Genomic DNA, 26,533 nt, shown 5'->3' with positions numbered 1-26,533 from the left:
TCCATAGGCCCTTACATGTCTGGAGATTGACCTATCTGCCTTAGTGTTGATACTACTGATATGTTGGCAGATTCTTCTCCTGAACTCTTGAGACGTCTTACCAACATATAACTTAGGACATGAGCATTGGGCGGCATAAACTATGCCCTTGGTCTTGCAATTAATATATTGCCTAATATGATATTCTTTTTCGTCTACAGGGTTGGTAAATGTTCGGCATCTTCTCACAAGAGGACAGAACATACAGTCTCCACATGGGCAAGTGCCCACTATTTTTTATGTAAGCCAGGTGGTCTTTGGCGGTTCAGGGCGATAGAAGCTATGGACCAGTGCATCCTTCAAAATACTACCTCGGCGGTAGGTAACACTGGGATTCTGCGTGATCATTATCTGCCCACAGGACATGCCAATGTTTCCTCAAGATCCGAAACACTTGATCGTTTTGAGCATCAAAGGTACCAATGCATCTGACTACCTGTGCACTGGGTAGCCCTGCTGCAGTGTTTAGCAACTGTGTACGGTTGGTATTTCTTGCCCTGGCGTATGCCTGTTGCAAGACCTTTCTAGGGTATCCCCTTGCTCGAAAGCGGTCGTACAGGGTGTTACACTCTTTGATGAAACTGGCATTGTCTGAACAGTTCCTGCGGGCTCTAATATACTGTCCCATAGGTATCCCCTTTCGGAGTGGTTTCAGGTGATAACTATTCCACTGCAGTAGGTTTCCGGTGAATCTCGGATTGGATGTGGCCATCAGGGTCCAGGAAAAGGCTCTGAACAAATTGTTGACATTTTTCAGTGGTGCCTTCCCAGAGTATCAGTAAATCATCAATGTACCTGCCCCAGAAAAAGTATGTGCTGTGTAAAATCAGAAGAATCTTGTGTGAATAGTGTCCTCCCACCACCCTAAAAATACATTAGCATAATTTGGTGCACACTTACTACCCATTGGGTACCAACCGCTTGTAGGTAGTAGTGTCCATCAAAAAGAAAATAATTGTGCGGGAGTAAAAATTTGAGAAGAGTAAGGGCTGTTTCACACGAGCGGGTCCATTGCGGGAATCGCGCTCCGTGTGTGAGTGTGATCCTCCGCTCTGGACTTGCAGGAGCGCGTGGCATTATCATGATTTATAATGCTATGTGCCTCTGCTTGACGTTATTGCTACAGAATCATAGTGACAGCTTTATGTCAGTATGATTCTGTGAAAAAAAAAGGCCATGCAGCCATATACCTATGCGCGGTATACTAAGTGGGATGAACGATTTCAGTTCCCATAATTCAGCCTCATTGCAGGTGTAGCCGCAAGCGGTATTAAGGCAGCAACCTGCCTGCAAGTGACGGGGTGAGAGTCAGCACACTTTCTCTCTCCCTTGATCACTGAGTATTATCTGACTGCACAGTGGAGTGGTCGCTGTATGTTTAACCTTTTTCTTTCTTTTGGTTCGTTAATTAAAATTAAATAAAGGTTCAAAGCAAGTATTTTAACCCAAACAATAATAAAAGTGAAGTATTAATATTTCTACCTGGGGCAAGATAGGTTCTACGCCTTTATAGGCATCTGTAAATAAATTATTTGATAAACCTTACCCAGGGTTGGTCCCGTTATGAATAATGGGCTAGGAAGAGGCCGCAGGGCTCATTGAAGTCTCTTCTGAACAGCTGATAGGTTGGGATGCCGGGAGTCAGCAATATAAAAATCTCAGAAAAAAGGGTTTTCCGAGAGTTTACTTATCCTCAGAATAGGTCACCAGTATCTGATTGATGGGGGTCCTAGCTGTTTGAGAAGGTAGCAGAGCTTGCGGTAGTGCTGCAGCCTTCTCTCAGCTCACCAAGCACAGCGGCTGTGCTCGTTAGGGTACTTTCATACTAACGTCAGGCTGTTCCGGCGGGTGAACAGGCTGACGGATCTGTCCTGCCGCTAGTTCACGTGTGCCCCCGGACTGCCACTTTGTCCCCATTGACTATAATGGGGGCGGAGTTCCGGCAGCGCACGGCTAGAGGCAGCATGCATGCAGTACTTTTAGTCTGGCTGCCTCTCACCGTATGCTACCGCCAGAGCTACGCCCCCATTATAGTCAATTGGGATAGAGCGGCAATCCGGGGGCACACGTAAACTAGCGGCAGGACGGATCCGACAGGCTGTTTACTCCCCTGCCGCTAGTGTGAAAGTACCCTTAGCAGCTCATCCCCATTCACTTCTGTAGGGCTGAGCTGTGCCTAGGCCACGTGGCCAATGAACGTGACATCACTGGCCTAGGGTAAACTGTGCGAAGGCACCGGCGCTCCTCAGAGGAAAGATGAGAGACGTCTGTGGTGCTACTGCAAGCGCCGCTGCCTTCTCAAACCAGGTGTCCAGAGGAAAGGTTAACAGTATGAGGCTAGGGCTACACGACGACATGTGTCGCGCGTCAATTTTTATAATGATAGTCTATGGTGTCGCACTGCGACTGTGTCACAACTGTAGCAAAAAAAATCCATCCAAGATGGATTTTTCTGTGACTGTCACGTCGCAGCATGTCGCATGTTGAAGTGCAACACCATAGACCAGTGTTGGCGAACCTATGGCACGGTTGCCAGAGGCGGCACTCAGAGCCCTCTCTGTGGGCACCCGCACCCGCACCCTGGAAAAAGTCTATGGTGTATCGATATGACTTTTCCTGCCATTCATCAGCGCAGGACAAACTATGAACAGCACAGGCAGCGCACTAAATGTATGCAGGCTATTATAGCTAAATGATAGAGTACATGGAAGATATACTATACTGGACTGTAGTATTCAGGTTACATTGCCGTGTTGGCACTTTGTGATAAGTAAGTGGGTTTTGGGTTACAGTTTGGGCACTCGGTCTGTAAAAGGTTCGCCATCACTGCCATAAACTATCATTATAAAAATTGTCACGCGACACATGTTGCAGTGTAGTTGAGCCCTGTGTCACGTGACTTATTGTTGTCGTGTAGCCCTAGCCTTAAAGCCCCAGAAAACCCCTTTAAGGTTGTCAGAAGATTTTTGCCTCTAACTTTAGTCATGTATTTCCATGCAGATTCCTGAAACCGCCTCCTATTGTTTTCAATGAGAGTCTGCTCCGCCATTCAGGTAACTCCGGACTATTTACGGGTGGTTTTCCAGCCCACGCCATATATCCACTTTAGGTGTGGTTCTTCTCACGGTTTAGCTGCATTCATTGGGGGCAGTACTGAAATTGAGAAACTGCGGAGGGTTATGCCTCAGAACATGCAGCGGATTTGGACATTGTCATAGTCTGTCATGTGAACATAGCCTTAGAGGCCTTTGTCCCCCACGAGCTGTACCTGTGAAAACACCCGTACCTGCTCTCTATTCCCACTCCCTGGCAGCCCACACTGGACACAGGAGCCAGGGTGCCAAAACGCAGGAAAAAAAAAAAATATGTGTCACCACATACTTCTATCTATAGTAATCCATGTCAAGTGTCATACATGCTCTTTCTGGTCTCTTAATTCAAACGCTGTTTCGCTCATCCCTGAGAAATCCTTAATTTTATTATATGCAAATTAGCTGCTAGGTGCAAAGAGGGCCTCACTGTTGCACCAAAAGTCCTGCTTTTTGCTCACTGTAACAGAAGCCCTCTGTTTAGATATTTAATTATGTCAAACCCCCGAACGAGGTTTATGGACAAAATAAAGTTGTGAACTGTTAAGTATTAAAAGACATTTCGACTCTCGAAAGGAGACCGACCACACAGCCTGATTCTATGGAACGATTTTGGGCAGGAGCCTTGTATGTGGTCGGTCAGAAACAAGACCTCCAGAAAATACTTTAACCCCTTCTCTGATGTGGGTGATTTTTGGATATGTTGGTCACCCAGATCAGGACTATCAGGGGATGGTCACATTTGTGGGGATATTGTGGATTTTGGGGTACTTTTTAATTCTTGATAAAAAAGAAAATGTGGTTTGTGTGGTTGTCACCAAGTTCTCCATCAGGTCCAGCGGGGAGGTCCCCTTGCATGGGGACTTACATATAAAGCCAAGCGTGGCACCAATAAAGTTTGATCTTCTTACCCTCAACTCGCAGCCTGGTCTCGTGTTGTAGGGAACAGCTATATCACTACTAGCTCTTGTAAGAGCTGCACAGCTACTGCGAATCACAACTCGGCTTGGAAGTCTCTGGAGCAACTCTACAGCGCCACTCTGACTAGGGGAGAAGGACGTCGCCAACAGGTGATACCGTTACACTCGCCACTAAAGCATTAATATGTGGTAACAGATTCCTTTTAAAGATACAAAACACAAGTACCTACCTACAAAATTCCAAGAGCATGGTGTAACAAGAAGCCATGGGGGCCCCATAGCTTGGAATCCCCCCCCCCCCCAATCTTCTCCGCTCCTCCTGCTATATTTTTAAAATCACAGCACCCTCTAGACTTCTCGATTGGGAAAAAAAAAAAAAAAAGTCTGAAGAAGCTAGTAAAATATGGGACTCAAAAACACCACAAAAAAAAAATTAAACACTGGTAACAAAACTGCATGAATTTTATAGCATTTTTTACAGACCAAATCCCCCTTCCTCCCCACTCCCAAAAAAAAACTGTGTGACAGCACCCATAGGATAGGGGTTCATAGGGTTTCACTGCATAACATACGATAAAAACAAGTACAATGAACATAAACAAATACAGTGACAGACTGGTACAGAGGGAGAAGGGACCTTGCCCTCGAGGGCTTACAATCTACAAGAGAAGTGGGTATTCTATTCTAGCTGGGAATAGAGTGTCACGTGCTAGCTGTAAACCTTTCTGTGCTTGTACACTGATGTCAGTATCAGTCCAGTGCAACACAGGGTGACTGCTACCGTAATAATACACACTGCTGGTCCATGCTGGGTCATGCCCACTGGCACCTGGAGCGAGAGTTTCTCTTTAACCTGTATAGGGCAAAAGGTATCATTAGTCTCAGGAATCCACTCTAGAAGTGAGACACATACAAGCCTGGGTGTAGCTATTCTAACTGAATCCAAATGCCAATTAAATTTGATGTAAGGGGTCGTTTGGGGATACAAAAAAAGGGCATGACTTTATATTTCCAGAAAGAGCACTACAGCTGTCCCTGTATTGTGTCTGGTATTGGGGTGTATGGGGATGAGCTGCAACATCAGAACTAGCCAAAATACAAAAGTGGCCCTTCCATTGATTGACTGAGTGTCTAAGTGGCTTGTTATTTCTCCACACAAAGCCGGTGTTAACTAATCATTTGAAAAGTGTAATTTGTGTTCTTTGTCTTATCTGAAAGAATCTCCACCCAAAAAGTTTATACTTTATTTATCTGCAGAGAAAGTAGCATTTTACTGGTTTGTAGTGGTGGGAAATTGAGTTTTGTGGGTATACATTCATTAAAACGTGTAATTTATATATCTGATTTTCTTACTTTAGTTGTACACGGGGCAGATGTTATCAGTGATTGATAGCATTCTCTGTGTAAGGGTGTATACAGGAATTGCCGTCAGTCACTGATAGCTGTACACAGGGGAGGTGTTATCAGTGACTGATGGCATTCCCTGTGTGTGTATACAGAGATAGCTGTACACAGGGGCGATCTTAAGGTCAGAAAAAGCAGAGATATAAACATACAAATTAATTTTACTGAATATTTTCCCACAGAACTAATCATCAATGTGGTCAGCTCCTCCTGCATTAGATTCTCGGTGATACCAGCAGGAAATTTGTAGACTCTTCATGTGTTTTATTGGAACATTCCTGATGTTAGAAATTAGGAACCTGTTATTTGGGCATGCACTATACTTTTCAGACTTCTACCTCACTCCCTGCTGCCAACACTGTCCCAGTGAAGTATTTTCCTTGTTTTTTTTGTTCAATATTTCATGAATATCAGAGATCATTTAAAATGATCCATGGGACACAGAAAGATGAGCACACACCTGAGTGTAAGGCATATCGATCCACTGGCATTGTATTTCATCAGTAGGTCCACAGGGAGCTTCAACTAAAGGGTAATCCAAGCAGCCGCTCAAAAGATAGTCTATTCATGCAAGTAAAAAAATACATAAAAATACATAAAAAACGGGAAAACAAGAAAAGTTAAGGAGAACATTGTTACGAGTGATTTCCATAGAACCTGTCTTGTTACATGATCCAGATCACTGCTTCACAAAAACACGTATGTAACAATAGTCACTAATATGTGTAAAACAGACCTTTTAGTTCCCATTCAGACTTGAAACAAAGGCTGCATGCTAAACAGAAGCAGATGTTAAAGGGGAGATATATGCATGTATGGAGCATACATGACTGTATACCGTCTCCCAGCTGACCTAATGGAGGACCCCAGCGTCCATGATGCAAACATACCCGTCACCCTCAGCATCCATGGCCTGCATGATGGTGTCAATCGTTTCCTCTGGCTGCTCATGGGCACCGTCTATTCTGGGCAGATGCTGATGGGCAAATGGATGTGTCCAGTGCAAGCAGGTAACAGAATCCCCTGCACCTCCACATGTGCCAGATGCGGCCATCTGTCGTGCAGCGTCTGCCCAGACTAGATGGTACATGGGAGCACCCAGAGGACACCAAGCACAACTAGGTCCCACCTCTCAGTGCTCTGGTCAATCATGACGAGATCTACTAAGTGAATGGCTCAATCCTGTAGTCAGGTTGTTTCAGGAGCTTGCAGAACGTCTTACAGGCTAAGAAATTATCATCCAGGAAACAGGGGGGAAAAACTGCATGCGGCCAGACCATCAAATGTGGGTTTCCCAAACCAGGGAACATTTATGAAGCTAACTTAAAGAGAAACTGTCCTTATTGCCCTTAGCCACCAATCACAGCACGGCTTTCATTTCTTATGAAAAATGAAAGCTGCGCCGATTACCTGCTGTGGGCAACAGACAGCTTTTCCATCAATCTGCCCCTTTATCCTGAGCAGTGACTTTACCTTTGCTGCAGCGGACGAGCAGTTGCGGCTTGTGTAGAACAATGGACACTTCACTGACTTGCGCTGATGGGCGGTGGTATCTAGCATGGATTGGCACTGAGGAGATGAAGCAATCACCACATGTCTCGTCTGGTCTTGTATACACCAGTGCATTTGATTCTGTGGACAGATACTCCGGAGCTTCCAAATCCACTGAATTTAGCAAAAGGACCTTAATAAAAAGACAGTATTTTGCAATACATTATATATATTAATTATCAACACTTAAAGGGGTTTCCCAAGCTCCTGCTATAAATGTCCTGTGCTCAGGATAGATCAGTGGGGGTCCCTCACTCAGCACCTCCGCTACTCCGCTGTTTCCAGTAGCTGCCACTCCAGAACGACCGCTCTGAAAGTGTAGTGGCCATGCTGGCTTACTGCATCTCAGCTACCATTCACTGAAAAGTAACCCGGCACACAACACTTTGCCATTCATAGTGGTAGTTCTGGCACCAGTGAAGGGGGTTCCGGATGTCAGAAGCCCAGACCAAGCCTGAGGTCACGTCATCAATATTGGGAACCAAGAAAACTCCTAACGGTCGCATTAAAATTGTAAAAAAACTCCCTAAAATGTTTTATTGTAGATTTTTTTAAATATGTGTCGGCAGTAAATCTGGTTGGCGTACAACTCAGGCGACAACTGCATTTTTAACCCCTTAGTGACAATACATTTTAGCCTTAAAGGGGTTGTCTGTGTCCAAAGCTGAACCCGGGCATAACCCCTTCTTCACCCATTCAGCCCGTATGAGTGCAGCATCTGAGCATTTCAGCAAGGGCTGTTTTGTTTACATTTGTGCACTGCTAGGCGGAGGCTTCCGCCTAGCAGTAATCCCGCTGACATCACCAAGACTAATGGGCGGTCTATAGCGCTGCCCCAAGCTGTTTTACAGGCTAGGGCAGTGCTAAAGACCATCCATTAGTGTCTGACGTCAACAGGCTCTCTGCTAGGCGGAAGTCTTCTCTATCCATAAGATGAGGCAGGGATCAGCAACCTCCGGCACTCCAGCTGCTGTGAAACTACGACTCCCAACAAGCACACTTACTCAGCTGTTCTTAGAACTTCTATAGAATTGAAAGGATTTTTGGAGTTGTGATTTCAGAAGAAATGAAGTGCCAAAGTTTGCTGATCCCTGGGATAGGGAACAACTATTAAATTGGTGGGGCCCCTACCAAAGACGAAAGCAGGGACCCCATACTCCATGGGGCCCTCTAAAATAAATGAATCAGCAAGTCGGGCATGCATACTCCTGTGCCATTCATCTCTGTCGGAGTTCTGAAAATAGCCAAGCACTGTACTCGGCTGTGTCCTGAATCTCCCATACAGATGAATGGAGCAGTAGCGTGCATGCCTAACCTGCTGATTCATTTATTTTAGGGGACCCTGTTCTCGTGATCGGTGGGGATCTAACTACTGTCCAAGGGATAACTTTCCACAACCAGAATGCCCCTTTAAAGGAGGAGGTTTCTGGGCTCCCAATATTGATTACCTGTCCTCAGGCTAGGTCTGGTTTCCTGACAACTGGCACCCTTGGAATACCCCTTTAACTATATATCAGCATGTCTATTATTAAAGGAGTTTCCCAGAAAAGACATGGGGCATTTTGTATGGATATTAATGGAGTCTAACCAATGTGACTATAACAACTGATAGAACAAAGTTGCTTCTGTTGATACTAATGTTAATAAATAAAATAAAAAATTGTAAAAAAAAAAAACTAAAAAAAACTTGCAGCACGCATCATTTTTAACTCTTGGAACACCCCTGTCAGTCAGTGACAACACGATCTTACCTCGGTTAGATTGTGCTGCCTCAGCGAGGACAGCTGATAGGGATCCAGAAAGAGTCCAGATGGGATAGTCTCCCGAAGCAATATGCTGCAGCCATCTATCTGCTCTGCAGGACTGTGAACCTTCACTCTGGTTACCAGGTCCCTAAAACCAACAAAAATGTGTCTCTGTCAACTGTATTTTCAGCTGAGATGTAACTTGAAGTTCCTGTAACAGGGCCCCTACAACATTACATGTAGGGTATAATACTGATACTGGGATACCCTTATGTTGCAGGGGAAATGTTGGGTAACATCACCAGCCGGTTCCCAGGTATGACTGCAACTCCTGCACTTCATATAATTACACCCAGGGATGCAGCAAAATCACAGGACAAGAGCAGTGATCAAAGTGATGTCACATGATAATAACTGCAGCCATGTGATGTCACAGTTAGGGATGAGCAAATTTCATAGTTTGAAGTTCGCATGCGGGTTTGTGTTGTGGTATTTACAGAATTGCGTTACCACGGACCATAACGCAGTTCCATGACGGAATGCATAACAGAATGCCTTTAGAGGCATTCCATTATTCATTCTGTCATAACAGAAGTCTATGGTCTGCATAACGGATCCGTCCGGTTTACATTATGCTGGAGTCCTCTCCTACATAACAGAAACCGGACAGATCCGTTATGCAGGCCATAGACTTCTATTATGACGGAATGAATAACGTAATGCCTCTAAAGGCATTCTGTTATGCATTCCGTCATGGAACTGCGTTATGGTCCGTGGTAACGGAATCCATAACGCAATTCAGTAAATACCACCACACGTACCCGCACTTCAAATTATGAAATTCGCTCATGCCTAGTCACCGTACAAAATAATTAACACAGTGAGGTCACAGGACAAAATAATTAACCCTTAGGATACCAGACCCGTAGTTGCAGTAGGTGCAGGAGCTGCAGGGGTCCGGCAGTCACTGATAACCGGACCTCTGCTGTATCAGTGATCAAAAAGGCATATTTAGCCAAAAATTGTACCAATCGAACAGTCATCTCATCCCGCAAAAAATAAGCCCCTACCCAATATAATCGCCCCCCCCCCCCCCCAAAAAAAAATAGGGCTCTCAGAAAATGGCAACACAAAAACAAGATTTTATTCTGTTCAACAATGCCTAAAAACGATAGACATATTAGGTATCGTCACGTCCGTAACACCTGCTCTAACAATATCACATTATAAGCCCCCTCAGGTTAATGCTGTAAGATAAAAAAAAAAGGATGCCAAAACAGTCATTTTTTTCACATTGCCTCACAAAAAGTTTAATACCAAGCGATCAAAAATCTTATGTACTCCAAAATGGTACCAATCAAGCAGTCACCTCATCCCGCAGAAAATGAGTCCCCACATAAGACAATCACTTAAAAAATAAAAACCAATGGCACCCGTAAACCAATCCATCAAAATCTGCGCTGCAAAAGACATGGCGGTCCATCCATTCTGAGTCCTGCCATGAGCCCCCACAGCAGTTCACCACCACATGGGGTGTTGCCGTATTCAGGAGAAAATGGTTAAAAAATTATGGGGTGCTTTTTCTTCTGTTACCCCTTTTGAAAAGGATTTTGCTAAAGCAACACTTTATTGTAAGAAGGAACGAAACTTTTCATTTTCACAGCCAAGTGTTTCCAACTTCCGTAAAATGCTTAGGGGGTCAAAGTGGTCAGTACTGGTTTGGAAACCAGTAGTTTCCAAAATGGGGAAACTTTTTGAGGGTTTCCACTATAGGGGTACGTCAGGGTCTTTTCAAATACAGAATGGTGCCTAAAAACCATCTTAGCAAAATCTGCCTCCAAAATCCATATGGCGCTCCTTTCCTTCTGACCACTGCCATGTGCTCATAGAGCACTTTACCGCCACATATAGGGTATTTTTGTAAACTGTAGAATCAGAGTAATGTATATTGAGATCAAAAACATGGTTCTGCGCCCTACAATACCCTACACTTCCTACAATACCATAAGCCGAGGTAAACGTGTATGTCACTTTTCTGCACGTACCGATCCTCTTTTGTATGCTGCTACTTGTATATTAGAGTGGGATGTAATTTGTTAAAAAAAAAAAAAAAAAAAAAAGAGCTTGCCTTGGCCGGTGGCACCACTAGCTCGCGCTCAAATCCGAGCGCTATGTGACATCACTGAACTAGGTTACGGGTATCTAGGAGTAAAAAAAAAAAAAAGCCCCAACGCGTTTCGGATAATAGTTACCCTTAGTCAGGGATGTAGACTGTTTCTCCTAGTATTCCTTATATAGGATTCTCCTCCACTCCCATTTTTAACCCTTGGTTTTCTCTCATACTTTTCTCCTTCATTCAAATGCAAATAATTAAATCTCTGAGTTTAACCCTATTGGTGCTCATGTATTCATAATAAAAATCTAACGTGTCTCCACTTTAGAATTTTTTAAAATAAAATCTCCTCCTCTTATCTCATTTCACTATTTCCATTCCACTAAATTGAATTCCCTCACTTAAACCCTCATGTTTCTCCTTATAATGTTGGGATAAGGGGTGGCCATCGTATTTTCTGTGACTATTGTAAACATGTTCCCCACTCTCTTATTTAAGTACATGCATGTATATATGTATCCTGTATATTTATGCATTTATTTGTTGGTGCCACCATATTCCCCACATCTCTAGCCTTCCTATATATAAGTTTGGGGAACTTGGGGATATAATCACCTACTATTTTTCAAAATGTCCCAATGTTTTTTAATGATGTTTTTAAACATCTTAGTCTGACAGTTACAGTATATTGTGTAATAATAGGCGGTATTTCAAACTGTTCCCCATCATTCTTCTCTCCATTTTCATTCTCACATTTCTTGTTCTTAATTAATTCCTGTCTTTCTAATTCAGCTATTATTGTTTTCTGTTCTATTAACCTATCTCTACTGTAACCTTTTGATTCAAATTTATGTTGTAGTTCCTCTGCTTCTTTCTCATAATCCTCCCTTTTTGTACAGTTTCTTTTTATTTGCATGAATTGGCGCCTAGGTATATTTTCCAGCCACTGGGGAAGATGAAAACCATCTTGTGAAATAAAACTATTCACATCTGTGGGTTTGTTATATGTCCTTGTACATATTTTATCCTTCTCTATATAAATGGTGAAGTCTAAAAAATCTCCCTTGTACTAAACATCGGTGTAAATTCCAAATAAACTTTTTTTATTTAATTCTTAAAAAAATTGCACCAATTCTAATCCCCCCTCACAAATAAAAACCGCATCGTCTATAAAACATTTCTAGAGGACAAGATTCGCCCGGAGCTCGCCATTGGGGTGGATCACTTTATGTTCCCAAAGCCCCACATATAAATTTGCAAACCCCGGTGCAAATCTCGTCCCCATCGCAGTACCCCACGGCTGAAGGTAAAAAAAAAAATTATACACTCCCCTATGAAATCAATTTGATCTCTAAGTAGTTCTCCCTGTTTTTCAAAAAAAATTACAGCTTTACATCCCTTATTTTCTATTATGGTATAAAGAGATTTTACATCAAGTGTACCGATAATATAATGTGATCTCCATTCTATTTCATTTAATATCTGTAGAATGTGCTTAGTGTCTTTCAAATAGGTCGGTAACATCTGGGCACAAGGCTGTAAGTGGAAATCCACATACCTCGATAATTTGCTGGTTAGACATTCAATGCCTAATACAATCGGTCTACCAGGCGGTTTCATTTTACTTTTATGGATTTTGGGATTATGGTAGAAGGCCGCAATCCTCGGGTATCCGATTTCTACAAATTCCGCCTCCTTTTATTTAATATACCTGGCTTTTTTGCCCCTTTGTATTAATCCATTTAATTATTTTTTTATAGGTTTCCGTTGGATCTTTCTTCAATATTCTATATGTTTTTTGGTCCCCCAATAAGTTGCATACCACCTTACAATAATTTTCTTTATCCATAATTACGATGCCACCACCTTTGTCCGCTGGACGTATAATATTATTCTCTTGCATCGCCGTCACAGCTTCCCTCTCCACTCTTGATTATTGCTCATATATTGTAGTTTTTTGGATTTTTTGAGATCCTTTACCTTCCGTATATCCTTTACTACTAGGTTCATAAATGTATTAAAAAAGACAGTACTCCTGTATCGGGTGATATCTAGACTTAACTTTCAAGTCAGTTTGTAGTCATTATTCATCTCCTCCTTCATTTTTTGTTGTTTTTTCTTCATGAAATATTTCTTTAATGCTAATCTCCTCATGAACTTTCGGATAACTATGAATGCCTCAAATTTATTTAAAAAAAAAAGTGTCAAACCTTTCTCTAATATTTTTAGTTCTCCTTCCTTGAGTGTATATTTACTCAAATTATAAACCTTTTGTCCCGATTGTTTTATTGGTTCATTTGATGATTACGGTACTTCTTTTTGGTGAGTTTCCCTCACCTACTTCCCTTTTGTATTTCCTTTCCTTCTGGCCTGAAAAAAATCCTAAAAAAACTACCTAGAGATCAAATCGATTTAATAGGGGAGTATATATTGGTTTATTTTAAAGAAAAAATATTTTATTTTTGAGGATACTTTTTACCTTCAGCAGTGGGGTACTGCGATGGGGACGAGATTTTTTAAATTTATATGTAGGACGGTGGGAACATGAAGTGATCCACCCCAATAGCAAGCTTCAGGGGAATCTAGTCCTAGTTTTTATTTGGGGGGGGGGGGGGGGGGGGGGGTGAAGTAGAATTGGTGCAATTTTTTAAAGAATTAAATAGAAATTAATTTTATTTGGAATTTACATTGATGTTTAGTACAAGGGAGATTAATTTTTTTAGACCTAACTATTTATATAGAGAAGGACATATAACAAACCCACAGTGAATAGTTTTATTTCACGAGATAGTTGTCATCTTCCCCAGTGGCAGGAAAATATACCTAGGCGCCAATTCATGCAAATGAAAATAAACTGTACAAAAAAAGGGAGGATTATGAGAAAGAAGCAGAGGAACTACAACATAAATTTGAATCAAAAGGTTACAGTAGAGATAGGTTAATAGAACAAAAAACAATAGAAAATAGGATGGCCACCCCTTATCCCAACATTATCAGGAGAAACAAGAGGGTTTAAGTGAGGGAACCCAATTTAGTGGAATAGAAATAGTGTAGGGAGATAAAAGAAGGAGATTTTATAAAAAAAAAAAAAAAAAAAAATGGCTAAAGTGGAGACACGTTGGATTTTTAATATGAATACATTAGCACCAATAGGGTTAAACTCAGGGATTAAATTACCGTATATACTCGAGTATAAGACGAGTTTTTTGGCACATATTTTTGTGCTCAAAAAGCCCCCTCGTCTTATACTCGAGTCTTGGTCTGTATTATGGCAACTTAGATTGTCATATTGGGGGCCGGAGAAGCTGTTACTTACCTTTACAGCTGCTCCGGTCAGCTCCCAGCACGTCCACGCGGCACCTCTGTTAAGCTCCCAGTGTAAATGAGATTTACACTGGGAGCAGACCGCGAGATTTACACCGGCAGTAAGTACCGGCCCCTGCACAGCCTCCCCTCCCCCTGGACAGCCCTCCCTCCCCCTGGACATCCCCCCTCCCCCTGGACAGCACCCCCACCCTGGCCAAGTATGAAGTAGGGAGGGGCATTTTCTTGATTGCGAAAATTCGCAAAAAAATTAAAAATAAAAATCGCATTCAAATTTTCCCATAAAAATTCGCATGAACTGGTATTTTCCCAAAAATCTAATTTTATTGGTACGATATCTATTTTTATTTTTGAAATTTACCAGTAGCTGCTGCATTTCCCATCCTAGTCTTATACTCGAGTCAATAATTTTTCCCATTTTTTGGGGGTAAAATTAGGGGCCTCGGCTTATACTCGGGTTTAGTGACGTCACATAGCGCTCGGATTTGAGCACAAGCTAGTGAGTCTAACATCGAGCGGTGCCACCGGCCGGGGCAAGCGCATTTTTAACAAATTACATAGGGCTCCCTATCCCACTCTAATATAAAAGTACCAGCATACAAAAGAGGATAGGTACGCACAGAAAAGTTCAAACAGGTACATATATACATATTTGGATTAATGCTGTGAATGCACGTTTACCTCTGCTTGTGGTATTGTAGGAAGTGTGGGGTAATGTCGCGCGGAACCATATTATTATAGTTTTCCTGCATTTTGCAGCAGTGGCGGTACCGCAGTGTCAGTGATAGGTTATAGAGGATAAAAGCGCCAGTGTAATATAGTTCTTAAGTATAATGTATATTGAGGTTTATTTTGCTGTTAAACTTTGCTGTGTTGAAAGAAAAAAAATTGATTAACATTTAAAAAAAAAAAAAATCTACCAAAAAATACATTTTTAAATTTCACGTCCATTTTTCTTTAATTCTTCTGGAACGCCTCAAGGGTTAATAGTTTGTAACATCAGTTTTGAATAATTTGAGCGGTCTAGTTTCTTAAATGGGGTGATTTATGAGGGGTTTCCATTACGCAAGCCCCTTAAAATCACTTTATAACTGAACTGGTGCTGAAAAAATGGTTTTGGAAATTTTGGTGATAATTTGAAAAATAGCTTCTAAAATTCTAAGCCTTTTAACGTCCTAAAAAAATAAAATGACATTTACAAAATGATGCCAACATAAAGCAGACGTATGGGGAAGGTAAACCAATAACCATATCATGAGGTATTATCTGTCTTAAAAGTAGAGAAATTAAAATTTTGAAAATTGTAAATATTTCTAAAAAAGGTTTTGTACATTTTGAATTATTTTATAAATAAAGGTGAAATATATTGACTCAAATTTAGCAGTGTCATGAAGAACAATGTGTCACGAGAAAACAGTCTCAGAATGGCTTGGATAAGTAAAAGCGTTCCAAAGCTATTACCACATAAAGAGACATGTCAGATTTGCAAAAATCGGTACTGTCACAGCGCAGGGCTAACACACACAGCGCTGTCACAGCGCAGGGCTAACACACACAGCGCGGTCACAGCGCAGGGCTAACACACACAGCGCGGTCACAGCGCAGGGCTAACACACACAGCGCGGTCACAGCGCAGGGCTAACACACACAGCGCGGTCACAGCGCAGGGCTAACACACACAGCGCGGTCACAGCGCAGGGCTAACACACACAGCGCGGTCACAGCGCAGGGCTAACACACACAGCGCGGTCACAGCGCAGGGCTAACACACACAGCGCGGTCACAGCGCAGGGCTAACACACACAGCGCGGTCACAGCGCAGGGCTAACACACACAGCGCGGTCACAGCGCAGGGCTAACACACACAGCGCGGTCACAGCGCAGGGCTAACACACACAGCGCGGTCACAGCGCAGGGCTAACACACACAGCGCGGTCACAGCGCAGGGCTAACACACACAGCGCGGTCACAGCGCAGGGCTAACACACACAGCGCGGTCACAGCGCAGGGCTAACACACACAGCGCGGTCACAGCGCAGGGCTAACACACACAGCGCGGTCACAGCGCAGGGCTAACACACACAGCGCGGTCACAGCGCAGGGCTAACACACACAGCGCGGTCACAGCGCAGGGCTAACACACACAGCGCGGTCACAGCGCAGGGCTAACACACACAGCGCGGTCACAGCGCAGGGCTAACACACACAGCGCGGTCACAGCGCAGGGCTAACACACACAGCGCGGTCACAGCGCAGGGCTAACACACACAGCGCGGTCACAGCGCAGGGCTAACACACACAGCGCGGTCACAGCGCAGGGCTAACACACACAGCGCGGTCACAGCGCAGGGCTAACACACACAGCGCGGTCACAGCGCAGGGCTAACACACACAGCGCGGTCACAGCGCAGGGCTAACACACACAGCGCGGTCACAGCGCAGGGCTAACACACACAGCGCGGTCACAGCGCAGGGCTAACACACACAGCGCGGTCACAGCGCAGGGCTAACACACACAGCGCGGTCACAGCGCAGGGCTAACACACACAGCGCGGTCACAGCGCAGGGCTAACACACACAGCGCGGTCACAGCGCAGGGCTAACACACACAGCGCGGTCACAGCGCAGGGCTAACACACACAGCGCGGTCACAGCGCAGGGCTAACACACACAGCGCGGTCACAGCGCAGGGCTAACACACAGCGCGGTCACAGCGCAGGGCTAACACACACAGCGCGGTCACAGCGCAGGGCTAACACACACAGCGCGGTCACAGCGCAGGGCTAACACACACAGCGCGGTCACAGCGCAGGGCTAACACACACAGCGCGGTCACAGCGCAGGGCTAACACACACAGCGCGGTCACAGCGCAGGGCTAACACACACAGCGCGGTCACAGCGCAGGGCTAACACACACAGCGCGGTCACAGCGCAGGGCTAACACACACAGCGCGGTCACAGCGCAGGGCTAACACACACAGCGCGGTCACAGCGCAGGGCTAACACACACAGCGCGGTCACAGCGCAGGGCTAACACACACAGCGCGGTCACAGCGCAGGGCTAACACACACAGCGCGGTCACAGCGCAGGGCTAACACACACAGCGCGGTCACAGCGCAGGGCTAACACACACAGCGCGGTCACAGCGCAGGGCTAACACACACAGCGCGGTCACAGCGCAGGGCTAACACACACAGCGCGGTCACAGCGCAGGGCTAACACACACAGCGCGGTCACAGCGCAGGGCTAACACACACAGCGCGGTCACAGCGCAGGGCTAACACACACAGCGCGGTCACAGCGCAGGGCTAACACACACAGCGCGGTCACAGCGCAGGGCTAACACACACAGCGCGGTCACAGCGCAGGGCTAACACACACAGCGCGGTCACAGCGCAGGGCTAACACACACAGCGCGGTCACAGCGCAGGGCTAACACACACAGCGCGGTCACAGCGCAGGGCTAACACACACAGCGCGGTCACAGCGCAGGGCTAACACACACAGCGCGGTCACAGCGCAGGGCTAACACACACAGCGCGGTCACAGCGCAGGGCTAACACACACAGCGCGGTCACAGCGCAGGGCTAACACACACAGCGCGGTCACAGCGCAGGGCTAACACACACAGCGCGGTCACAGCGCAGGGCTAACACACACAGCGCGGTCACAGCGCAGGGCTAACACACACAGCGCGGTCACAGCGCAGGGCTAACACACACAGCGCGGTCACAGCGCAGGGCTAACACACACAGCGCGGTCACAGCGCAGGGCTAACACACACAGCGCGGTCACAGCGCAGGGCTAACACACACAGCGCGGTCACAGCGCAGGGCTAACACACACAGCGCGGTCACAGCGCAGGGCTAACACACACAGCGCGGTCACAGCGCAGGGCTAACACACACAGCGCGGTCACAGCGCAGGGCTAACACACACAGCGCGGTCACAGCGCAGGGCTAACACACACAGCGCGGTCACAGCGCAGGGCTAACACACACAGCGCGGTCACAGCGCAGGGCTAACACACACAGCGCGGTCACAGCGCAGGGCTAACACACACAGCGCGGTCACAGCGCAGGGCTAACACACACAGCGCGGTCACAGCGCAGGGCTAACACACACAGCGCGGTCACAGCGCAGGGCTAACACACACAGCGCGGTCACAGCGCAGGGCTAACACACACAGCGCGGTCACAGCGCAGGGCTAACACACACAGCGCGGTCACAGCGCAGGGCTAACACACACAGCGCGGTCACAGCGCAGGGCTAACACACACAGCGCGGTCACAGCGCAGGGCTAACACACACAGCGCGGTCACAGCGCAGGGCTAACACACACAGCGCGGTCACAGCGCAGGGCTAACACACACAGCGCGGTCACAGCGCAGGGCTAACACACACAGCGCTGTCACAGCGCAGGGCTAACACACACAGCGCTGTCACAGCGCAGGGCTAACACACACAGCGCTGTCACAGCGCAGGGCTAACACACACAGCGCTGTCACAGCGCAGGGCTAACACACACAGCGCTGTCACAGCGCAGGGCTAACACACACAGCGCTGTCACAGCGCAGGGCTAACACACACAGCGCTGTCACAGCGCAGGGCTAACACACACAGCGCTGTCACAGCGCAGGGCTAACACACACAGCGCTGTCACAGCGCAGGGCTAACACACACAGCGCTGTCACAGCGCAGGGCTAACACACACAGCGCTGTCACAGCGCAGGGCTAACACACACAGCGCTGTCACAGCGCAGGGCTAACACACACAGCGCTGTCACAGCGCAGGGCTAACACACACAGCGCTGTCACAGCGCAGGGCTAACACACACAGCGCTGTCACAGCGCAGGGCTAACACACACAGCGCTGTCACAGCGCAGGGCTAACACACACAGCGCTGTCACAGCGCAGGGCTAACACACACAGCGCTGTCACAGCGCAGGGCTAACACACACAGCGCTGTCACAGCGCAGGGCTAACACACACAGCGCTGTCACAGCGCAGGGCTAACACACACAGCGCTGTCACAGCGCAGGGCTAACACACACAGCGCTGTCACAGCGCAGGGCTAACACACACAGCGCTGTCACAGCGCAGGGCTAACACACACAGCGCTGTCACAGCGCAGGGCTAACACACACAGCGCTGTCACAGCGCAGGGCTAACACACACAGCGCTGTCACAGCGCAGGGCTAACACACACAGCGCTGTCACAGCGCAGGGCTAACACACACAGCGCTGTCACAGCGCAGGGCTAACACACACAGCGCTGTCACAGCGCAGGGCTAACACACACAGCGCTGTCACAGCGCAGGGCTAACACACACAGCGCTGTCACAGCGCAGGGCTAACACACACAGCGCTGTCACAGCGCAGGGCTAACACACACAGCGCTGTCACAGCGCAGGGCTAACACACACAGCGCTGTCACAGCGCAGGGCTAACACACACAGCGCTGTCACAGCGCAGGGCTAACACACACAGCGCTGTCACAGCGCAGGGCTAACACACACAGCGCTGTCACAGCGCAGGGCTAACACACACAGCGCTGTCACAGCGCAGGGCTAACACACACAGCGCTGTCACAGCGCAGGGCTAACACACACAGCGCTGTCACAGCGCAGGGCTAACACACACAGCGCTGTCACAGCGCAGGGCTAACACACACAGCGCTGTCACAGCGCAGGGCTAACACACACAGCGCTGTCACAGCGCAGGGCTAACACACACAGCGCTGTCACAGCGCAGGGCTAACACACACAGCGCTGTCACAGCGCAGGGCTAACACACACAGCGCTGTCACAGCGCAGGGCTAACACACACAGCGCTGTCACAGCGCAGGGCTAACACACACAGCGCTGTCACAGCGCAGGGCTAACACACACAGCGCTGTCACAGCGCAGGGCTAACACACACAGCGCTGTCACAGCGCAGGGCTAACACACACAGCGCTGTCACAGCGCAGGGCTAACACACACAGCGCTGTCACAGCGCAGGGCTAACACACACAGCGCTGTCACAGCGCAGGGCTAACACACACAGCGCTGTCACAGCGCAGGGCTAACACACACAGCGCTGTCACAGCGCAGGGCTAACACACACAGCGCTGTCACAGCGCAGGGCTAACACACACAGCGCTGTCACAGCGCAGGGCTAAAGATAGTGCTGTCTCTACACAGGGATAATAAAGTCAGTGATGTCATACCACAGGGGTAATGATCAAACTGAAGTAAAGGAATAACAGTCCCTCTTCCTCTTGCAAATGTCAATCAGGTGTTATATGTCAATAGGGTCTGCCTCTACAGTCTGGCCCTGTCTGTGGTAGTTGGGCAGCATCAGACTGAGTAGTGGAAGACCCCTTTGTCAAATGACATTGTAATGCCCAGCTGTCAATATAGTCATACACTTCTAGGAGGAACAACAAGGGAATGGCTCCAGCAGTGTTCTTTGATGGAAAATGCAGAATTTACTGGTTTTAATTTGTCAGTCAGTGAGTTTACGGCTTCGCCTGACTATAAATTGTAGTACTGTATACTGCCCCAATTTAAACAAAAGGTTTGAGGGGGAAAAAAAATAAAAATAAAAAAAAAGTCTCTACAGTTATATGAGAAGAGGAAACAAGACTTGGCAGAAACTTTCACCCCTTTGACTTCATTCGATTCCTTTGTACCTGTGGAATCCATTCTTCAGGATCTCTCTCCTTACACTCAGTGTTCGGCAGAAAGATTCTGCTGCTGAAATGAAAGATATGAGCCCATTAGAAGAAACATGAGAATTTTGTAGCAAACAAACAACGATAGCTTATCCACACAATTGTGTGCGATTTTCGGTCTGGAGAAAACAAATGTGAATAAAGATCTCTGGACGCTACTGTGGGCGTTTTATTTCTCACTCCCATCAACACAAAGGGCTATTATCTGCAAAAACAGACAAAAATAGGACATGCAGGGAGCTTCTCGTATCAACACACAGGTCCATTAATAGCTCCAATGACTTGTATGGGTCCCTGTGCTGCCCCTTAGCACAATGAAGAACATGCCCTAAGGCTACCTGCACACGCGGATTACGTGCGTTTTTTCCGTCCAGATTCCCATGCAGAGAGACCGCTGCATAGTGTATGAGACCAGACAAATCTCATGTACACCGTTTCTTTCTTCCATGCGGAAGGACCTGCTGTGAGAATTTAGAAATCCGCAGCATGACAATTAAGAGTGCGTTTTTTGTTGCAAATTTCAACATTTTAAATGGAAGGGCGAGATCTGTGGCAAACCGCATCCAAGTAACACTTGCGGATTAAGACCTCATGCACACGACCGTTGTGTGCATCCGCGGCCGTTGTTCCGTTTTCCGTTTTTTTTCACGGACCCATTGACTTTCAATGGGTCCGTGGAAAAATCGGAAAATGCACCGTTTGGCTTCCGCGTCCGTGATCCGTTTTTCCAGTCCGTGAAAAAAATATGACCTGTCCTATTTTTTTTCACTGACAACGGTTCACGGACCCATTCAAGTCAATGGGTCTGTGAAAAATCACGGATGCACACAAGATAGTCATCCATGTCCGTGATCCGTGTCCGTGGTCCGTGTCCGTTTTTCCTATCATTTTCAATGCAAACTTGACTTCGTTTTTTTTTTCACTTTTCATGTCCGTGGATCCTCCAAAAATCAAGGAAGACCCACGGAAGAAAAAACGTCACGGATCACGGAACAACGGAAATCCGTTTTGCGGACCGCAAAAAAAAACGGTCGTGTGCATGAGGCCTTAGGTGCGTAAACGCACAGAAATCTGCATGGACGTTTGGGCAGATCTTATGCATGTTTACCTGCACCCATGTGCGGTCCGCATCAGTACGTCTGTTCCACAGCCGCGCAAAAAAGATAGAACATGTCTTATTCTTGTCCATTTTGTGAGCAAGATTTTTTTCACGGACTTCACACTGGCACGGACATGTGAATAAGGCCTTATTAAAGGATCAATCAGGGGGTCCCAGGGAAATGTTGCAGAGGCTGACCAGGTAATGCTTTTGGGGGGGGGGGGGGGGGGGTATTGCAGATTCCAGATAAAAGTATTGGAAAGTGCTGCAATAGAGTTGGAACAGATCGGAAGAAATGACATCTCAATACATGAATGCTGCAAAAAGTCATGAATCCACACAAAAAAAAAAAAAAAAAACATTCCCTGCCCCTTGGATACTGTATGAGGCTCTGTTCACATCTGTGGTGTAGGCTCGAATGACAGACATCTTATCAGAACTTGATAGACTCCATTATAAGTCTGAGGCCCATAGTGCAACAGATCCTTCGCAGTGTTGTGGCTTCCATTAAAAAGCGGATGGGAACAGAGGTTTTCTCTTCTAGAAGAATTGCTACTAGAAAAGAATATGGTTCCTCACACATACACTATGGCTGCCTTCCCACCAGCATATTGAAATCATCCGTATTCCGGCTCGGGATCAGGCACGGATTCCCGAGGATATACCATCAGTATTGCTTCAGGATTTCATGTGTATTCTTTCCTCCCTGCATTTTCAGTGCACTCCCATAGACTGTATGGGCGTATTTGGAAACAAATCCACACAACTTGGACATGCAGCGGAAATGATACACCCAAGTGAATAGCGCTAGTCATTAACATTAGCAGCGGATTCCTTTACATTAAATTCGGGCCATGTACGGGTTGCAAATACGTTCATGTGAGAGCGGCCTATGGCTGTATAATACATACCCCTAGGGATGTTTCCTTCCACAGGGACACTTATGTGCGCAGGGCTTAAAAGGGTATTTTGGAAGCACAGTACTGATGATGTCCCCAATAACTGATTGGTGGGGGTCCGGTTCTCAGCAACTCCACCCTGTTTGCAGTTCAGCCCTGCGGCCTCCTCACAGCTCACCAAGCACAATACCATACATTGTACGGTGGTTGTGCTCGGTACTGCAGCCCAGGTCCATTCACTTGAATGGGACTGAGCTGCTCATAGATCATGTGACATCACAGGCTTAGGGCTCATGCACGCGACCATTTTTATTTTTTGCGATCCTGAAAACATGGATACCGGCCGTGTGCATTCCGCATTTTGTCTGTCCTTAATGTGGACAATAATAGGACAAGTTCTTTTTTTGCGGAATGGACACGGAATGCACACAGTCATTTCCGTTTTTTCGGCCCAATTGAAGTGAATGGTCTGCATACGGGCCGCAAAAAAAAAAAAAAAAAAATGAACGTACATGGACAAAAATATGTTTGTGTGCATGAGCCCTTAGAAAGGACGCAGCAGTTGGAGGTATAATAAAACATTTACTATAATGAGAGTCACGCAATGTAGGACTTCAGCTTTGTGATGTCCAGTTATGATTTGGTTTTTACCTGTACTAATCCTGGAACAGAAGAAAACTGTCAGTATTAAGAACGTCAAAGGATCTGCTGCTTTCGACATGTCAGCCTGTAATAAAAAAAACCTTGTTAAATGATAAACATATAAAAAAAAGTCACTGGACTGTTCCGATTTATACCAATTCACACACGTGCATTGTGGTACATTTACTACTGAGCGCGTAACCGCAGTATAATGCGTCCCACACGGCACATCTCCTAACATGGTGCGGATTCTTAGGCTACTTTCATACTCGCGTTTGGTGCGGATCAGTCATGGATCTGCACAAATGCATTCATTCAGATAGTACAACCGTCTGCATCCGTTCAGAACACACCCATTTGTATTATCTGTAACATAGCCAAGATGCATCCGTCTTGAACAGCATTGAAAGTCAATGTGGGACGGATCCGTTTTCTATTGTGCCAGATTGTGTCAGAGAAAATGGATCCGTCCCCATTGACTTACATTGTGTGCCAGGACGGATCCGTTTGGCTCAGTTTCGTCGGACGGACAAGCAGCATTTTGGTATCTGCCTCCAAAGCGGAATGGAGACAGAACAGAGGGGCAAAACGGATCTGTTTTGGACCGCTTGTGAGAGCCCTGAACGGATCTCGCAAACGGAAACCAAAACGCCAGTGTGAAAGTAGCCTCCAGATTGTCACCACCATTTAACCATGGAAAAGTGATATAAGATGTACACAAGGCGCGACTAGAAAGCCATGGCAGCTTTTTAGGTACTCATGCAGCATTTTCATGTGTAATACATCTTGAGTAGAGATGAGCGAACTTGTGTTTTTTAAGGTTTGCGTTATCTAAGAATTGCGTTCTGGATTCCGCTATAACTTATGGTCCGTGGTAGTGGAATCCATAACGGAATTCTTACATAACCCAAACCTTGTACGCCAAACTTGAAAACGCACGTTCGCTCAACACAAATTTTGAGTTGTGATAACTTGCTTTGTTTATGGGAGATCTGTATAATTTCATATTATACCACACAATTTACTGGGCTCTAGACACGGTTTTAGAAAATACATAACCAGCATGGCCAGCAGGTGGCAGTATCAATCATGAATGCTACATAATAGGTTAGAAATACTGTATTGTGGAGGGTCCACGTGTTGATGTAGAGTCCTGAGAAAGAGGGGTCCCCTCTGAACGGAGCTGTAGCTCTCATGTTGGTCCACCTCTTTATTCACTGCCCCTTTGTTTTTTAGGATTGCTGGGAGCCTCAGCTTTCAGACCTCGGTAATCTGGTATTTGTCACTTATCTTCTGCAGAGGGAATAAATATTTTTTGTGGGATAAGCGGCATTCCAATCTTGCTAGGATACGGCATCACTATAACTGGTAGAGCTCCGACCTCCACGGGGGCCTTCACACTCTGGGGATTTTGCTGCAAAAATGTCCGCGACTAAGTCAAATTCCATTAATTTGAACGGGGAGATAAGTACATGGATTTCTGCAAGCCAGGTGAATGGAACGGATTTTCAGTAGCAGAAATTTCTGCACCAAAATCAAAAGCGTGTGAACGCAACCCAAGCCGCCCCCTCCGATCTACAGAATTAGGCTACATTCACGCGTCAGTATTTTTCAATATCCCGAATTTCGGTTTGTTTTTTGCGGATCCGTTGTTCCTGAAAATGTTTCCGTATGTCATCCGTTTTTTGCGGATCTGCAAAAAACGGAAACATGTATAAATTTCAATAAGCAAATAAAGTTTTTTTTTTTTTTTTTTCAAAGAAATCCAAACGTTTCTGTTTGCAGGATTTAATTTCCACGAACGGAATCCGCATAAAACAGATGACATACGTAATGACATACGAATGTCTTCCGTTTTTTGCGGATCCATTGACTTTGTATTGTACCAGGATCCGATTTTTGCGGAAAAGAATAGGACATGTTTTATATTTTTTCGGACATGCGGAACGGAACAACGGAAACGGACAGCACACATTGTGCTGTCCGATTTTTTTCAGGACCCATTGAAAATGAATGGGTCCAGATCTGGTCCGCAAAAAACGGAACAGATCAGGAAAGAAAAAACGGACGTGTGAATGGACCCTTAAGGGGTTGCGCTGCTGAATTAGTGTTATTACTTGAGGACTGTAGAACAGCAATATCTGGGAACATAAGTAAAGCCTAACATATTGTCTCATCTCAGACAATGGGGAGCATATCGCTAGGATACGCCCCTATTGTCTGATAGGTGTGGGTCCCACAGCTATATCGAGAGGGGAGCCCCAAAAGTGTTAGAGGATGCACTGTGCATGCGCCGCCACCCTCCATTCCTTTTTCTATGGGGCTGCCAAATATAGCCAAGTGCTGGCTCGGCTATTTCATAGGAGCAGAGGCAGGTCATGCGCGGTGCACTCCCATTTACTTCTATGGGGAGCGCGCTTTTGTTGGTGGCCGGACAGGTGTCCTCCAGCCACCACTTTGCGGGGCTCCGTTTAGGAGATAAGTGTGGGTCCCAGCGGTGGCACCCGCACCTATAAGACAATAGTGGCATATCCTAGTGATATGCCCTCATTGTCTGAGATGAGACAAGACTAAAAAAAAAAAAAAAATGCTCTTGGATTAAAATTACAGGAACCAGAATAAGATCTTCAACTAGTGAATGGAAGGGTCCTTATGACTGTGGAGGTGGGGGCAGTGGCCACTCAGGGGATGTGGTCAGATAACACACACACATAATGTATGACGCTGTATGAATGTGATTATATATATATATATATATATATATATATATATATATATATATATATATATAGACATATTATATTATATACATAAAATGTGCCAGTCTCAATGTCTCATAGCTCCTACTGTATGCAGTAGCCATCACCTACCAACGGCTGCCGCGCATCCTGCAGTCACTTCCGCGTTCCACAGGGGGCCTCCAAAGGACACTTTATAGACGCACAATAAAGTGCCTGCTCTAAATAAACATGGACTATCTCCCAATA

The 26,533-nt window shown here is 46.1% G+C and overlaps 1 protein-coding gene across 4 annotated transcripts; it reads right to left on the bottom strand.

The window, feature by feature from the left end:
• Positions 1-4,587: 4,587 nt before the first annotated feature.
• PIGX (phosphatidylinositol glycan anchor biosynthesis class X) lies at positions 4,588-26,459 on the bottom strand. 4 transcript variants are annotated; one of them, XM_044290832.1, is made up of 7 exons: positions 26,417-26,459; positions 23,556-23,631; positions 20,865-20,925; positions 8,755-8,896; positions 6,926-7,136; positions 5,913-6,013; positions 4,588-4,901 (listed from the first exon to the last, which is right to left on the bottom strand). In XM_044290832.1, exons 2-7 carry the CDS (start codon positions 23,623-23,625, stop codon positions 4,758-4,760), a joined length of 729 nt encoding a protein of 242 aa, XP_044146767.1. In that variant the 5' UTR covers positions 23,626-23,631; positions 26,417-26,459; the 3' UTR covers positions 4,588-4,757. The 4 variants fall into 4 exon arrangements, with proteins under 4 accessions (XP_044146767.1, XP_044146766.1, XP_044146764.1 ...); XM_044290831.1 differs by having other exon boundaries at positions 20,865-20,928; positions 26,417-26,457; XM_044290829.1 differs by lacking the exon at positions 26,417-26,459 and adding an exon at positions 24,665-25,234 and having other exon boundaries at positions 20,865-20,928.
• Positions 26,460-26,533: the final 74 nt, after the last annotated feature.

This window comes from Bufo gargarizans, chromosome 4, assembly GCF_014858855.1.
Source record: "Bufo gargarizans isolate SCDJY-AF-19 chromosome 4, ASM1485885v1, whole genome shotgun sequence".
In the NCBI taxonomy this organism is placed as follows: domain Eukaryota; kingdom Metazoa; phylum Chordata; class Amphibia; order Anura; family Bufonidae; genus Bufo; species Bufo gargarizans.
This window is presented reverse-complemented; position numbering and strand designations above follow the sequence as displayed.